This window comes from Sceloporus undulatus, chromosome 9 (assembly GCF_019175285.1).
Source record: "Sceloporus undulatus isolate JIND9_A2432 ecotype Alabama chromosome 9, SceUnd_v1.1, whole genome shotgun sequence".
Classification (NCBI taxonomy): Eukaryota; Metazoa; Chordata; class Lepidosauria; order Squamata; family Phrynosomatidae; genus Sceloporus; species Sceloporus undulatus.
In genome coordinates, this window is record NC_056530.1 from 21,093,689 (window position 1) to 21,110,765 (window position 17,077).

Consider the following 17,077-nt stretch of genomic DNA (forward strand, 5'->3'; position numbering starts at 1 on the left):
TCTTTGCTGGGACAGAGGCAATCAGTACCACCTGCGATATGGCATAGTTTTAAAAAGAGAGGTGGATGTAATTATGAAAAAATAAAGACATTTTTTCCATTGTTTCTCACTTGTTCCTTCTCACTGTGCTTTGTGTTCCTGTATTTAGGGGCTAGATGTTAAAATAGGACTACCTATAAATCAATTTCCCTTTACTATAGAGTAGTTTACTTGTCTTGGGTTTTGTCCAGACCCTACAGAAGGTGTACATGTTCTGAACTCTCTCTCCAAAATAGGTTCAGTATTCATCCTATGAAAGAGTCAAAGATTTCTCATATCTTGGATCAAACATTGATCAAAACGGAGACCGCAGTCAGGAAATCAGAAGATCAGGAATGGGAAGGGCAATGAAAGAACTAGACAAGATCCTAAAATGCAAAGATATGGCATTGAACACCAAGGTTAGGACTGTCCAAGCCAAGCTATTCCTAACCACTATGTTCAGATGTGATAGCTGGACAGTGAAGAAAGTGAATATAAAGAGAATTAACTCATTTGAGATGTGGAGAAGAGTGCTGAGGATACCACAGATGGCCAAAAAGATAAGCAAATGGGTCCTTGATCAGATCAAGCCTGGACTCTCTTTGGAAGCCAAGTTGGCTAAACTTTGGACACATCATGAGAAGGAATGACTTATTCGAAAAGACAATAATGCTAGGAAAAGTAGAAGGTAGTAGAAAGAGAGGATGACCGCATGCCAGATGGTTAGATTTGACCAGGGAGGTTGCCCTAAACCTGTAGGAACTGAGCAGAAAGGTTGGGGATGGGAGAAAGGTTGGAGATGTCTCATCCATAGGGTCACCATGAATTGTCAACACAAAAGTAGTTTTAAAAACCTCTGCAACAAACATACTTGAAAAGGAAGGGTTGCTTATGCATGCAGCCCTCATACTTCTGCAACCTCTCAGTTGTTATGCTGAAAGCAATTGGACAATCGAAACCCAACAGGAATCAAAGAATGAGCATCCAAGCAAAATTCTCTCCCCATACATCTGAGTAATTTAATCATTTGGGGAGATCTGCCACACTGAAAGAGATAAATCACTGCTAGAGGGAAATAGATTTTATTTTATTGAAACGATAAGGGAAGGCCTCCTATAGTCACCTTGACCTCTAGCTGAAATCTTGGGTCAACACAAAGACCAACACCTACCTTGTAAATGTTGCTTTAGTTCAATTAAAATGTCCCAATTAAGATACATATGATTTGTAAACAGAACATATTTTAGTTTTTTGTGGGTTTTATGTGAACATATTTTATCGGTCTAATTGCAAATGAAACATTTACATTTACATTTTCTCTGACTCTTTCAAGAAGCTGGGGAACTTCCTTGCTAGGCAGAGACACTTGTCTTTGCTCTTGGATGGCTGTTTCTAGCATCATTCTTGGGTTTGCTTTGGATATTTACTAGGGATCTTCTGAGAGAAGATCACTAATGGTAGAAAATATCCTCAAACAAGATTTTGACTCTTTGGCTGGTCAGTTTTCATAAGATGCTTTCATGGATTCTCCTAGGTCAGGGGCAGGGAAGATGTTTTGACTCGTGGACCAAACTATATATAGGTTGCCATGAGTAATAAAAGGCAAAACCCAAAATACCAGTACATCATGGTGCATCTCCAAAACTACACAGCATTGTGGTGGAGTGCAGCAGCTAGTCTGCTAGTCTGCCTTGCCTCCTCTTCCAGGATTGACATCTATGCCATGTATGTCAATAACCAATAGTGTCTGCAAGCACATGCATTTTCTCTCTCATCTGTCACTAGTAAACAATTCAGCCATGATGAAGCTAGGTTGGCTTGGGCCTTCATATTTTTCAGACTGGATTGTCATGGCACAGAGAAATTTCATTAAGGCCAAATGCTATTCCTATATGCCAGGGAACCAATCTATATTGCAAATCCCAAGTAGACCTACTGAATCAATGGAGTTTGCATAGTGCTGACTCAGCTTTCAGCAATTAATTCAATGAGTCCCACTTTAATTGGATTACTAGTAGGATTCAGGCTGACATCTGATTTTGCTGCTTTGCCCCACCTTTGCTCTGGTGACAGATGTCACCTGGTGATTTAAAAGTTACCTTATCTGTAGTATTGTTCCTTTGAGGAAACTGATCCTGTGTGGGTTTTTCCTGGCATGAACAAAATTTTGGACTGAGCACAGAAAAAAGGAGGTACCTCTGTACACACCCAAGATAAACATTGTCCTTGTACACTATAAAATGACCCCAGAAAATAGAATAGCCACAGCTTGACTCAGCCATGGCTCCCACTGGTGTCACTATTTGTCTCCATAAGGTCCCTAGTACCATCAGTGAAGATGGCTGTGTTCTGGATTTCCACCCTGAACAAAATTACTACAAACTGAAGGAAGAGTACCTCCGAAAGGGAAAACTTTTCACAGATCCTTACTTCAAAGCCTCTTCAGAATCACTCGGATATGATAAACTGGGACCTCGCACCTGGGTCTCCCAAAAGACTACTTGGAAGAGGCCAAAGGTGAGTTAGAAATAAGTCAGTCTTGTTTTGTATCTGGGTTAATAGTTATCACAGGCAGGGACAGAGCAAAAATCTGGAAAAAAGTTATTCACAGTGTCCTTCCTTTTAATACTCAAAAGGTCTACTCTGATGGAGAATGCAGACTGCAACTCTAGAAATTTCAGGACATCGCTCCTGAAGAAGGCCAGTTGGTGATAAGGCCAAAATGCATTGGGTTTGTTTTTTTTAAGAAATAAAGGTTTGGGGGCCATAACACAGCATGCATGTGGGACATTGTCTCCTTTCATTCTTCCACAGTTTACTATCAATGTAGTGTTGTAGATTAAAGAAAATAGTGTTATAGGTGAGAGTTAAATGTCATTCTGAGCCCCCAGATTTATTAGGCTAACAAATCACCATTCCTAAATTTACTGGAGGCAAGTTAGGATTTTTAAAAATGACAAATAAAACTGATGGGATCTCCAGTATGTGAAGTGTGTGTGTGTATTTAACAAAATAACAACCTTAATAAACACAAAAGTTTTACTGTCTATACAGGACATCTGCGAGCATGGAACCCCCAAATTTATGGAGAAAGGAATGACTCGACATGATGTTCTTCAGACCACACTGGGTAAGATACAGATCAAATTAAATTTAACCCACTCTCTATGGTAGCCTCATTTTTCATTATTAAATTTTCCAGCCTTTGTTTTGTTTTGTTTTCGTCTTTTGCAGGACTCCTTTCCTTTAACAGCTACAAAATAATTAGAATAGCTGCCACTGTAGCTATATTGCACTGACTCAAACGTTTTGTGGCCGGTGAAAAGATGTGAAGTCTATATTATTAACTGTTGACGGCTAGGTTAGGAATTCTACACCAAAAAAACTCCCCTGTAATTCCAGACCAACCTACAAGAAAATAAATGCATTCGAGAAAAACATCAAACTGATTGGATTTATAGGGTTTTTTGGTTTTGTTTTTCCCAGGCTCTGTGGCCATATTCTAGAAGAGTTTGTTTCTGATGTTTCGCCAGCATCTGTGGCTGGCATCTTCAGAGGATGCATCTTCAGAGAATGGCATTCTCTGAAGATGCCAGCCAGAGATGCTGGTGAAATGTTAGACACAAACTCTTATAGAACATGGCCTGAAAAATGCACAAAAAAATATGGATGCCATGAAAGCCTTCAACGTCACATTGATTGATTGATAATTTGAATGGTAACACACAGGCACATTTAACATATACACAATAAGCAGTTTCACACTTAAATGAACAGAACATACAACAGGGAGAGAAAAATCTTTAAGTATATGTAATTATGGGAAACAATGGTCAGAGATTGATTCTTGCTTTGAGAATTGGGATACTGGATGTTTAATCTCTTGAAGTGTCATGATGTTAATTTCTTGAGATGTCATGATGATAATCTTTTTCAAATGGTAGCACAAAATAAATCCCAGCCCTTCCATCTGCTACAGGTGATTGCTGGTTCATGGCAGCCGCTGCATCCCTCACCTTTCACCCTCAGCTCTTGGCAAGGGTGGTCCCTCTAGATCAAAGTTTTGAGGAGAGGGAATATGCTGGCATCTTCCATTTCCAGGTGAGTTTGGTGAAATTCTGTCCTCCACAAAACATCGTAGATGTAAAATCAGAACTCATTTGGAGAATGCTTTGGTCAAGCCCCACCTGGAATATTATGTCCAGTTCTGGGCACCACAATTTTAAAAGGATATTGAAAAACTGGAACGGATCCAAAGGAGGGTGACTAAAATGGTGAAAGGTCTGGAAACCATGAAGCCCTATGAGGAATGACTTAAGGAGCTGGGGATGTTTAGCCTGGAGAAGAGAAGGCTAAGAGGTGATATGATAGCCCTCTTTAAGTATTTGAAGGGATGTCATACTGAGGAGGGAGCTGACTTGTTTTCTGCTGCTCCGGAGACTAGGACAATGGAGCAATGGATGCAAGCTTCAGGAAAAGAGATTCCACCTCAACATTAAGAAGAACTTCCTGAGAGTAAGGGCTGTTCAACAGTGGAACACACTCATCCATCGGAGTGTAGTGGAGTCTCCTTCCTTGGAGGTCTTTAAGCAGAGGCTGGATGGCCATCTGTTGGGTATGCTTTGATTGAAAGTTCCTGCATGGCAGAATGGGGTTGGACTGGATGGCCCTTGCGGTCTTTTCCAACTCTATGATTCCATAATTCTATGAAAACAATAGAACAATTCAAAGCATATTTTTAGTTGATTCAAATTAAAGAAAAAAAAGATTCCAGTTAAACATTAGGAAGAATGTTCTTTTCTGTAAGAGCTGTTCAGCAGTGGAATAGATTGTCTTGGAGGGTGGTGGCCTCTTCATCTTTACAGGTCTTTAAACAGAGGTGACAGTATTGTCAGAGACCACATGACTACATGGAGAACAGTAAACCTAATATCAAAACATATGTGCTGGAGGGGCGCTGGGGTTGCTGCCCAAAAGGAAAGGGGGGTAGCCCAAAAAGGATTGGGGACCACTGGTCTAGATAGTCTCTGTGGCCCCTTCCAAATCTAAGATTCCATTACAGTCTGCCCTTGCCATACGCGGACTTCCCATATGCAGTTTTCAGCATACGCATGCAGGACGCAGCAAGGGATAAAATGACACACGCTCCAGAGACATGTGCCACCATACAAACAAATGGGACTTGAGCATAGTTATTTTTTTTTCTCATATGCAGGGGTTCTGGAATGGATCCCCCACATATGGGAAGGGCAGACTATATTCAATTTCTTTCCCCTATTTTCACACTGAGCTGCTCAAGGTTACTGGAGGCATTTCAATCCAAAGTTCTAGCTTTGCAGATAGAAACAGAAGATAAGTAACTGTAAAAGCCACAGGCAGAGAATACAATAAAGTCTATTTAGGTTCTGTTAAACAGGAAAGGTTTTTGGAAACATTATTACGTTAAAATCTACATCAAGCCTTCAGTAAGATGTGCCCTGCTGTCCCTTCTCTGTTCCACTGGAAAATCCAACATCAGTGCCTCCTTTGGACAGATTCTGTCTCTTGGGCAAAGTGTATGCACACTTCAGTGTGAGTGACACAGGCTCTCTGATTCCTGTTTCTCCAGTTCTGGCAATATGGCCGGTGGGTGGATGTGGTGGTGGATGACCTCCTGCCTGTTTTGAATGGAGAGCTACGCTTTGCAGGACACAATGATGACTTCTGGATGCCTTTGCTGGAGAAAGCTTATGCCAAGTGAGTTTGGCAGAATTTCTTTATGCAGATTCTCAGGTGGATGAGCAACTTATGCAATATAATGCTGTATTGCCTGTGCCTTTACTTTTACGTACATTGTGGCATGTCATGTGCATTAAGACGTCAAGGCTCAGAAGCAAATTGGGTGGTTTGGGATTTTTAGCATCTGCACCAAGCAGGAGAATCAAAGCTTAGAAAGTTATTTTTGAAAAGTGCTGCAATTTGTGTCTATTCTTCAATACAACGTTTGAAAGGTGATTTGGTGTTATTGCTTGTTGTAATGTTGACAAAGTAACTAATTTTGTTGTTTTACACATAGTGCCAAATGCTGGGTTTTCTATTATGCTGTTACTTTTTTGAAAGAAAGAACCTAGAGATTGCCATAAAACTTGGAAAATGTCTCTAAAATGCCCTTCAAAACTAACATTTGGAAGCAACTGGAACCTTTACTCTTTACGTTAAGCAAGAAAAGTTCCACTCATTTCTTACAATACTTTTGAAAGGTGTCCTCCTTATACGGTGCTCTTGCTGCCTGAAAAAAGGGAATTAGTTAATTATGGTTGTTATTAGTAACTTGTTGCTCTTGAGCTCTGAACAGAACTGGCATTATGGGACATCAAAAAGCTAATGCTAGTACTGCTGATATTTAACCCTATAGAGAAGTCTCAAAACATGATGAGAAATCTATGGACTTTGTTTCACTAGGAACTGCTTTCTATATAAAAATAGAGGTCCAATATTGCCTTTTAAAAAATTCAACAGTTTGTTGATGAGAAATGAGAGAATTAAGAGAGCTTTCCCAGCTTGTGGCTGCATAGTCTTGCAGAACTTAAGTCTGTAAAATGATCCTAACAAATGTATACCTAGAAAGTCAGCTGACTGGCAATGCACAACTGGCACACAAGGACTTAGTTATGTTGTGCATTATTGCTAGAGTTTTGGATTTACCCTTGCTTTAATACATTTTAGCATGCTTCTAATTTGTACTGTTTTTCTCTTTCTCTTTCTGCACAGACTTAATGGCTCATATGAAGCCATAGATGGTGGATGGCTGAATGAGGCCTTTGTGGATTTAACTGGTGGAATTGGGGTGAGAATAAACCTGAAACAAAAACAAAAAAAGCTTTTTGAGACCATTGAGATGGCACTGGAAAGGAAGTCCTTGCTGGGAGCAGGCATCTCCGTAAGTGAATGGTGGTTTGCATGGGTGCTGATCTGGCTTAGGACTATGTACAGTATCATTTCCTATTCAGTGCATATATAATTTAAATTAGCTTAATGGAAATCCCAACATTAAAAGGTAACTAGAGAGACAGTTAGTCTGAAAGAGAGAGATACCTAAATAGAAATCCCTATCTATATAATGAGGGGAAAGAGAATGTATAAGTTTCTTCCAACAATATTTAATTAATTAATTAATTAATTAACTTCTATACTACCTTTCTCCCCAAAAGGTGAGACTTGCTAGATAAAATAAAATTAAATCACAATAAAAAATTAAAAACAATTAAAAGCTGTACATACTGTGTCCAGAGCTCCAATATTACACGTCTTCCGAATTGCACAACCAGGGCTGATGCTCTCTTCCTGAGTCTCCTTTAAACCAGCCTCTCTGCCTCAGGTCCTACACAGCACACCTTTTAGTATTTTTAAAAATTTCTTTTAAGTTATGCAATTCCAGAGCTCTACTACAGCAATATACAGTGAGTAGAAAATAAAAGTTTAACAATAAAAGAAATGGGGGAAAGTAATCAGTTTGGTTGGGAATAACAGCGGGAAGGGGGACAAGGAGAGAGGAGAAAACACTGACACCACATAACTGGCAGTAACATAACTACCTTGGCAGCGATGTTTCACACCTGGGCATTTACACTATTGACAACTCATTGATGAGTTCCCTCCAACAATTAAAACCTAATTGTGGTTGGGGAATGTCACAGCTATGGGTTGGAGGCGGAGGTGTGCAATACGTATTGCCAAACCCACTTTTTTCCAAGTGTAATTACAGTTTAAAAACCACCTTAGTAATCTTCTAAGTAGTGATTGGAAATATGGAAGAGTTATAAATGAATACATCTACCTTGATTCAGGCTGCTTGCTACAGTAGTTGATACATATCCTTAGTAAAAACATAGAGGTTTTCCATGTGGGTGAGAATCTTTTTGTTTTGGTCTCAAAAATAATATGTAATACTGTATATTTAAGGTTTTTAAGATTAATTGACCCTGTTGTTGGCAACTATTGATTTTTTTACTATGTGAAATTTTGGTTTCCCCCAGGATTTTAAAGGTGTAGTGGACTCAAAGGGGCTGCAGGGTGGACATGCCTACTCCATCATTGGGACCCACAAGGTATGTCTTGGAACCAGATCAGCATTTTCTAAAAAATGTAGAGAAGGAAACAACCCAGAACATCTGTGGTTTTTGATACTGCTAAGAGCTTCTATAAAATGGGAAACATGTGACACAACCACACATATTTGTATTCATTCCTAGCTCACCATAGAAGGCAAGAAGGTGAGGCTGGTGAAACTACGGAATCCCTGGGGCCACACAGAGTGGACAGGCAACTGGAGTGACAGGTGAAAATGCCAAATGGATACTGTGGGCAGAGAGAGAGGAAACAGGGGCTGCTAGATACTACAGCAGGGCATATTGCAAAATAGGTTCTGGCTATCATAGACATTCTACCCTGACAGTGATAGGTTTAGCTAGGTTACATGTGCTTAAGATTAGTAGTGGTTCTCTCCATGTTGACTTAAATGCAGAAGAAGGAGGGATGAATACAGGGAGGAAGGAACACCAACAATCTAAGATAGCCGATGATACCATATTACTAGTGGAAAGCATCATAAACCTGGAACAATTGCTATGGAATGCTAAAGATGTAAATGCAAAGGCAGGCCTAATACTGAACATAAAGAAAACAAAAATAATGAAGAGAAGAAATACATAAGTTCAACCTAGACAACATCGATCAGAATGGAGACTGCAGCCAAGAAATAAGAAGATAGCTAGAAATGGGAAGGGCAGCTATGAAAGAACTAGATAAGATCCTAAAGGGTAAAGATATAACAACTGAGCACCAAAGTCAGAATTGTCCAGACCGTAGTATTCACTATCACTATGTATGCTGTGAGAGCTGTACAGTGAAGAAAGCAGATAGAAGAAAATTAACTCATTTAAGATGTGGTGCTGAAGAAGAGTGCTGTTGAAGATACCATGGACAACCAAAATGACAAACCAATGGGCCCTTGCACAGATCAAGCTAGAAATCTCCTTAGAAGCCAAGATGACTTAACTGAGGTTGTCGTATTTTTGGCTACATCATGAGAAGACATGACTCACTCAAAAAGACACTAACGCTTGGAATGGTAGAGGATAGGAGAAAAAGAGGAAGACTGTACACCAGATGGCTAGATTCAATTAGGGAAGTCATGGGCATGAAGCTACAGGACTTAAACAGAGCAATGGAGGACAGTGGGGTTTGGAGATGTCTCATGCACAGTGTTGTCATGGGTCAAGGCCAACTTGAGGTCAGCCAACAGCAACTCTCTATGTTGATGATACCTCTTAATTGATTGATGCTCTAGTCATAAAACAAAAGTTCTAACCTTATTCCTATTCTCTTCTCTTTGCTTTAGTTCAGAAATGTGGTCCAAGGTTGATTCAGAGCACCAGAAAACACTGATTGAGGAAAAAGAAAACAAGGATGACGGTGAATTCTGGTAAGAGTTTTCTAATGTTGTTAGACACTGAAAGACTTAGTCTGTTTCAATATAAATTGAGAAATCCTATAGTACACTCAATAAAAGAATCCTGTAGTACACTCAAGACTGAGGGGGAAAATTGTAGCTTAATCTTTCATGGACTCTTGTTTGGTACTTATGATGAAGTGGACTGGAATCCATAAAAGCTTATGCTAGAAATGTCTTTTTCTCGGTCTCAAAGATGCTTGGATTCCTTTATACTGTATCTCTTCATGGTTAGACATTGTAAGTAAAGCCATCATTAAACCAACCCAATGTTATCAGTCTGTGTTATGCTTTTGGAACCATCACTGATTGTGTCTTCACAATCCATTTTCTATAATTGATTCAAATAAATCAACAGCATCCCAGAGGATTTCTTGTACATGCGTCCCTCCACATTTGTTCACAAATGTTTAGGACTTCCTGCTTGTCTCCACACTATTTCTTCAACACTGACTGTGGGTTAATGTTATTTTATTTATTTAAAACATTTGTTTTATCACCTCTCAACCCACAAGAGCCTTTGAAAATGATGTATAATGGGTTTATAGTCTGAGTGGACAGTCAGTGGCAACTCCGGTACACTGTACTAATTTCACAACCCTGTTTTATCAGTACATTTTTATAGTCTCTGTTTTGCTTCTGCTTAACTAGGATGGAGCTGAGTGATTTTCAACTGCGTTTTCAGCAACTGGATATCTGCCATTTAAGCATCAGTACACTAAAAGAAAAGGGAGACCATTATTCTTGGAAACCTACAACTCACCATGGACACTGGATCAAGGGTGTTAATTATGGTAGCAACGTATGGGGTAATCTTTGGGCTCATGTTGGTTGAAGCTGATTGTTGGTGTTTGTGGTGTGGTGTTTCTTCTGGAGTACTGTATATTTTATTAGGAAAGATTTAAAATGTGAGATATAGATACACACACACACACACACACACACACTTGATAGATTTTTATTCCAATATCACCAATCTATAATTCCCAGAATTGCAGAGCATGGGGCCAGGACATTTAAAGTGGTGTCAACCTAGATTATTTCTGCAGTGTCGATGCAGCATGTCTCAAGGTTTGGTGCTAAAATCTCAGAGTCTGAGAAGGGCCTGACTAGGCAAACCTATTCTCTCTAGTAGAACTAGAGGAGGAGTGGACAACTGGCAATGTTTGGGAGTTGGCGGCATTAGCTCTCCAAGAGTATCTAGGAAGGCATCCTCCTCTTGCCATATCACAATGTCCTTGCCCTCAATATTATTTGTACCTTTTTATTTTCTCTGTTTTTGTCAGGTTTTTGCTCGCAGGCCATTTTAGTCCCACATTTAAAACAGGACATCAGACAGAAGTCAACTTCAGATTCATTGCTTGCTTTTAAAAGGGCATCTAAAATGGCCTGAGTGGGGAGAAGGGAGGTAACATTGTCCCTTCCATCCTAAGAAATATGGGGATGGGGAGAATTTGCCCATGTTTTTAAATAATTTGGGAGGTACTTGTGGCCTCATAATGTTTTTTGGGGGGCTGCATGTAACTCATGACAAATTGTGGGGTTACATAGAACAAGGCCATGGATGTTAGAATGGTATACCCTGTGGTAACTTGTGCAGTCTGGATACACCTTCTGCCTCTGTTCAAGAATTAGTAATGGAGCAGGCATGTTTAAAAGAGGAATTGTAGTGGAGTTCTGCTGTCCAGTACATCTGGATATCCAAATGGGTTTACAACTAATTTTGATACTCCTGTCTTCTCTATTGTGTAGATAAAAACTTCTGGAATAACCCTCAATACATTGTTTCATTGCGGGAGCCAGACAAGGCAGAATGGGACCCTAAGGGAAAGAAATATCAACCCCAGAAGTCTAGCTGCACCCTTATTGTCTCCTTGATGCAGAAGAACTGGCGCAAGGGCAAACCAGACGGAAAGGACCTGCTGCATCTCTACTTGCACATCTACAAGGTATGGAACCAACTATGGGCAGATGAATCTCAGGATCCACTGTTCAGTTATCAACTATTATTAGTGAAGTTTCAATAATTTATTAATGAGGTTCCAGGAGGGATGACTAAATAAAAATGCCAGGGCCCACTCAAACTGATCTTCCAGAAGGCCACCGCTCTGTTCCATCATCTTCCCTGATGTATTGCCTACATATACTTTACTGTTTCTGTTCTTACTGCAGCTGAAAAATTTGCTCCTGACAAGAGTAGGAGAGGAAGGAAGGCAAACTGAGCTACAGAGCTATGCACACTTAACATACTGAATACACTGGAATCTACTTTTAAGTAAACTTGCTTTGAATTGTATTACTCACTGGGCAACACTTACTATGAGTTGGGTTTGCCCCAGGACCTGTCAGTTTCTGTTAAATCAATAATAATACTTCACATAAAACTGCTTTAGAGTGTCCATGTAAATTCTCACTTTTGGAACAGTCCTTATTACAATCACTTCTTAATATTAGGTTCTGTATGGCTTGCCTAAGCTTACATTATTCATCTCCAGAATGTTTTGCTCCCAAACAAATTATTATGGTAGCCCTTACCCCTTCCATGGAGGATACATTTCAAGACCCACCTCCCTCTGAGTTACAGGAAACCACAGAGCAAAAATACAAATAAGGTGGGGGGGGGGGCTACATAATATTTTCAGACTGTGGCTGACAGCAGGTAACTGAAATCATGGAAACCAAAATCACACATAAGGGCAGAGTACTGTATTTTATTTTATTTTTTATTTGATATCTTATGCCACCTTTCTCTTGCCAAGGGGCCCAAGGCAGCTTACAATAATTTAAAACAGAAAATAAAATACTAATGTTAGATTGGACTGGTTTTTCTGCATGCAGCTCCATATTTAGTTGCTCTGCATTAATCTGTCTTCACCTAATTTTGTCTTGCAGGTGCCCAAAGAGGTAACCAAAGAGGTAACTATCAAATTGATTTTCATTTGAGATTATATTTTCCTATCATCACAACAGTTGGAAGTGAAAGGGAGGGAGAGAGGGAGAAATGTGATCAGTAGCATCTCTAATATATTTGACACTCAGTGTGGATAATTTTTTAACACCCCCTCTCCCCTCTTCAACAGCCTTTTCCAGTTCTGGTACAGCTGCTGGTCAGGTGGGAAAGGAGGACACTTGCATTCCCACCCAACCAGCAAAATCACCAGACCTGGCACTTCAGCACTCCTTTTCCCACCTGCTGCAATCCAGGTGACACCTCTGTGTGAGTTGTCATACAGTGTGGTCTACACACCTCTAACAATGCCTCTGAATTTGACTGAGTTTGTGATGGAGTACATTTTGGATGGCTAGCAGAATCCACACTAGATTAGAAAGAGAAGTAAAGGTTGTATAAAGCCATAGAGGGGTAGTCTTATACGGCGAGTATATCCCAAACTCTATATTTTAACTGGAAAAGTTGAGGGTCGTCTTATATGCCAGAAAATATGGTAATGCCCAGGAACACACTTACTTCGGGGCTGTGAATACTGGCCTTAAAGGCTGGCATGGAGGCGGAGTCGGGGCATAGGGTCCTCATGATGCACACCCCAGCTCCGACACGATGCGCTACACTACACAGCACGCAATGTCATGGCACTCCTTTGCCTCTGCGTACATACGATGCAGCACCAAAGGAGTGCTGGCCAGTGAGCTACACTGTGGCAATGCAGCTAACACATCCTTCAGAACATGTACAAGTATTTTTTCCCCTACAGAATATCTTGGAAAATCATACATATGTTTCTGTTGAACACACAGTAGGCACTTCCACATTGTCCATACCATTTTATATTTGCTATATGTCTGCTCCATCCCCAATTCATCCCTGGAGTATGTAAGTGAAGCCAAGGTTCAAATGCATTTGCTCCAAGATAGCAATCTGATTGTTTAAACCAAATGTTGGGCTCAGGGCAGCATAGTGGCTGTAAGGTAGTAACATGAATCAAATTTAGCATGACATTAAATGCATGTTTGTAATTAATGTTCATTTTTTATAGATGTGTATACACATGGCAAACTGGTAATTTTCAGAGATCCTGTATACATGGGGCAAAAGGGTTTTGCTCCTCCTGGCCTCGCATTAGCCTGGGCCAGGATCCAGCAGACCAGAATTAGATTGGGTGGGTCTGGTCTGATCCCTGCCTGAAGGGAGCTTAATCTTGTCTTAACCTGGTCTAGAAAGACAAGCTGTTTGCTGTGAAATTTCTAGGAATCTCCCTGGTAACAGCTGGCAGACCAGATGGCCCCAGATACCTTGCAGCTGCCTCATTGTTGCATCTGGTGGAAGATCCCTCCCTACCACAACCTGTGATGTCTGATTGAGGCACTTGGCCACAAGGGTGTAGCTAGGCGCCCTGTTTCTCTCTTACAGGCTGCAACGGGGCTCTTCTCACTAGATACAAGAGTGAGGCAGGTATTGGACACACAGCTGTAGCAGGTCTGTGGTGTGGTGGCATGCGTGCATGCAAGCACCCTCCCTTCACCACAGCTTCCTGGACATGGTAGCACAGGTTTAGGGCCAGGATCACAGCAGACAGAAAGGATTTTACCTCTGTTTTTTCTTATTGTGATCTTAATAACATCACTCCTCTGAAGCTGTTTGAACTCGGAAGAGGCCCTTCACTGGCAGCAGTTTCCTGTTCTCAAAAGCATGCTTAATGTCATATGTACTTAGCCTCAGTTATGGACATGTCATTGGCATTATATGACCGAAAATTGCTCTTTCTCATGTATTACTATTTTTCCTCAGTCTTTACAGCTGATGACTGCAACCCAAAGAAAAGAACTGCTCTCTAAATTCAAATATGTTAATGAAACCCTTGAGGGATCCAGGGACATCACAGGCATCTTCCAGCTAGCTCCTGGAAATTACATGATTATTCCCTTCACCACATTCTATCACGATGGGGCTGAATTCATCCTCCGCATCTTTACTGAGACAAAACATGAGTGCTTGTGAGTTCTTAAGTCAATGTGGTTTTTAATGTATAAAGTTATACCAATGTTATCTTACCCTATAAAGGTATTGGGTCATTCAAGATATTTGATACTGCTTCAGATCAAGTTAGAGTGAAGTCCCTAGAGATATGAGACTTCCTTAATGTAGCAGTGACCTAATTACAATTATGCTTTCTATGGGTTGGAGCCCTCACGGGAATTTTAATCCCCAAGATTCACAATCATGTCTTCGAGTTTGGGTCTATTCAATTAAATTTAAGGGCATTTGGGAAACTCAGATTTAAAAATGTGGGCCTGTGGCTCGCATCACAACTTGATGCAAAGAATTCCATCCAGATCTTAGGAAAGTTACTTTTAGGAGTACAGTTGTCAGAAGTTATAGCCCAAAAAAGTAATGATTTCCTACTCAGGTTGTATTTACAAGTACTATTTGGGCATTATAAATATAGAGATAATATTTTTCACACTCACCCCTTCCTTGTGCATTTCTGTCATTCTCCTCCTGTAGAGAAGGGTCTTTGGGAAGTCACTTTTAGGATGTGTGGCAAAGGCCTCCTGCCAAGAGCAGAAGTTCTTAACCATGTAAAATTGCCTTCTAGGGAACTTGATGATGAAATCAGTGCGGAGGAGAAGACACTTAAAGTAATGGCTTGTTTGGCAACATTTTATTACTATTTCATGTGGTTGGGTGCATATATTTAAATGCTGAGCCTGAAACTAATATTGTGTGAGCTTTTACCAAAACTGAAGGACACTTGATGGTGGGGTTGTGGTAAAAGCTTGCAGTGCCTCACTTGCTAATTCAAACTGCTCTAAAATGGATTTTAGATTTCCTAAAGGTGAAAGAGAAAGCCCTAAGAATTAAATGTACTTAAAATAGCCCTATGAATTATCTGGGATTTTTATGATCTCATGAATACTCAAACATACTCCCTTGAGGAATTTAAAAAGAAACTATCACTGAAGTCTAGTTCTCATGGGAGTGGCAAATGTATGTCTAGATGTGTTGCTTTAAATATGAATATACAACTCACTTCTTCATATAAAGCATTTGCTGTACACAGAAAGCTAATGTCACAAAAAAAGATTAGCTAGAACTGATACTGTGTTTTCCATGCGCTAGGATTGTATTTGATTTTTTTTAAAATAGAAGAGTACTGTATTATGGGCACTTCATTTGCAGACTGAATTATTGTGCCCAAGGAGCAGATAGAATTAATCTCTGTACTATCAAGAAAAATAACTGTTTGGGAGACTCTGTTCTGGATCTATAGCAAGTGGGAATTAGTTACCTGAATATGTTGCATTTATAATATTCAGATTTCTTTTCCTCCAAGGTTGAGCCCCCCCAAAAAACTGGAGTAAACCGGACGATGGACATAACTTTCCAGCAATATGCCAGACAGGTAAAGGTGTGCAAGGTAAAGGACTGCTCTGGTGCTCTAGTTGCAACCAGGAGCAGTAAAGGAAGAAACAAGAGGTTGTGAAAATGGAAGGGGAAGAAGTTTGGGAGGCACACCACACTCTCTCAGCCTCAGAGGAATGCAATGGAATAAATCTTGCCAAGATAGCCTAGTCACAGGGTCATCATAAGTCAGATTCAGCTGGAAGACTCATAACAGCAACAGGACCAATAGAGGTGATTCCCCTGTAGGAATAAGGTAGAGCCTTGGCTTGGTTTGAAGAAGTACCTCATAGGGTAACAATCTGGAAGGATATGGGATACATGAGGCAAGATGTGTGATTTCCACCCCCACCACTCCACCCCCACTTGTGGACTGTTTGTTTTAGGATAAGAAGATTGGCACTGTGGAATTTAAGGAGTTTATGAACCGCACTTACACCAGTGGTGAGTATCCAGTGATGATGTCCCTGACTTGCTAGCCTCTCTCTGCTGTCCTTTAGTTCTTTCCCATATTGGTGGTGCTAGAAGTTTAGCTCTGGAAGATGCTTAAGCAATCCTTTGTTGGAAGGAATAGAGGACAGGGCTTTTCTCTCACTCTCACTCTGTAACCCTTCAGGTGGATCTTAACATCATTAATCTAGTTCAGTATTATTTACTTAACAGGCAAAAGCAGCTCTCTAAGCTTTCACGAACAACTGTTTTCTAGTTATATTAGTGAATATAGTGGGGCTATGGCCCTGCTACATATAAAATATTTCTTCCACCTCTGGAGTTGCAAAGACACAAGAGCCCTGCTAGAAGAATTTCAGGGCAACCAATCTTATTCTGAGATCACTGTCTGAACTACTGGACCCATTTCATGGAGATGAGGCAGGGATGGTGGGGTCTAGGATCCTTTTATGCTGATTTAATCTCTTCAGATCCTGTCCAGTAGACCTGCTGCAGTAATACTGACCTCGCGTTTTCATGACTTTTTTCTCTAGGCCAGGAACTGCAGAAAGATGCCTTTTCTCTGGAGGACTGCCTGAAAATAATTCAGCATTTTGATGTATCCTTTTGCAGAGCAGCAATTGGAACTACAGTATGGGTTAATGGGAAGTGGGGATTAATCACATGGAAACCTCACCTCTGGAAACAAAAGACTGTCTTCTTAAGTGAAAGAAAAGGCTGCAAGATGCAAAGATACTTCTGTGTGAGCAATGAAGTTT

The 17,077-nt window shown here is 40.4% G+C and overlaps 2 protein-coding genes across 2 annotated transcripts in view; both read left to right on the forward strand.

The window, feature by feature from the left end:
* Positions 1 to 2,301: 2,301 nt before the first annotated feature.
* On the forward strand, positions 2,302 to 9,488 carry CAPN12 (calpain 12). The gene is made up of 8 exons (XM_042439876.1): positions 2,302 to 2,538; positions 3,076 to 3,151; positions 4,001 to 4,122; positions 5,630 to 5,757; positions 6,772 to 6,940; positions 8,037 to 8,108; positions 8,253 to 8,338; positions 9,401 to 9,488. Exons 1-8 carry the CDS (start codon positions 2,302 to 2,304, stop codon positions 9,486 to 9,488), a joined length of 978 nt encoding a protein of 325 aa, XP_042295810.1.
* A 732-nt stretch (positions 9,489 to 10,220) lies between these two features.
* LOC121915551 (calpain-1 catalytic subunit-like) overlaps positions 10,221 to 17,077 on the forward strand; it is an 8,380-nt gene continuing 1,523 nt past the window's right edge. Inside the window, exons 1-8 of the mRNA XM_042439877.1 lie at positions 10,221 to 10,320; positions 11,264 to 11,460; positions 12,404 to 12,427; positions 14,256 to 14,461; positions 15,064 to 15,106; positions 15,802 to 15,870; positions 16,256 to 16,313; positions 16,853 to 16,917. Of these exons, the coding sequence (XP_042295811.1) occupies positions 11,389 to 11,460; positions 12,404 to 12,427; positions 14,256 to 14,461; positions 15,064 to 15,106; positions 15,802 to 15,870; positions 16,256 to 16,313; positions 16,853 to 16,917 (537 nt within the window). The 5' untranslated portion in view covers positions 10,221 to 10,320; positions 11,264 to 11,388. The remainder of the gene's footprint in view (positions 10,321 to 11,263; positions 11,461 to 12,403; positions 12,428 to 14,255; positions 14,462 to 15,063; positions 15,107 to 15,801; positions 15,871 to 16,255; positions 16,314 to 16,852; positions 16,918 to 17,077) is intronic.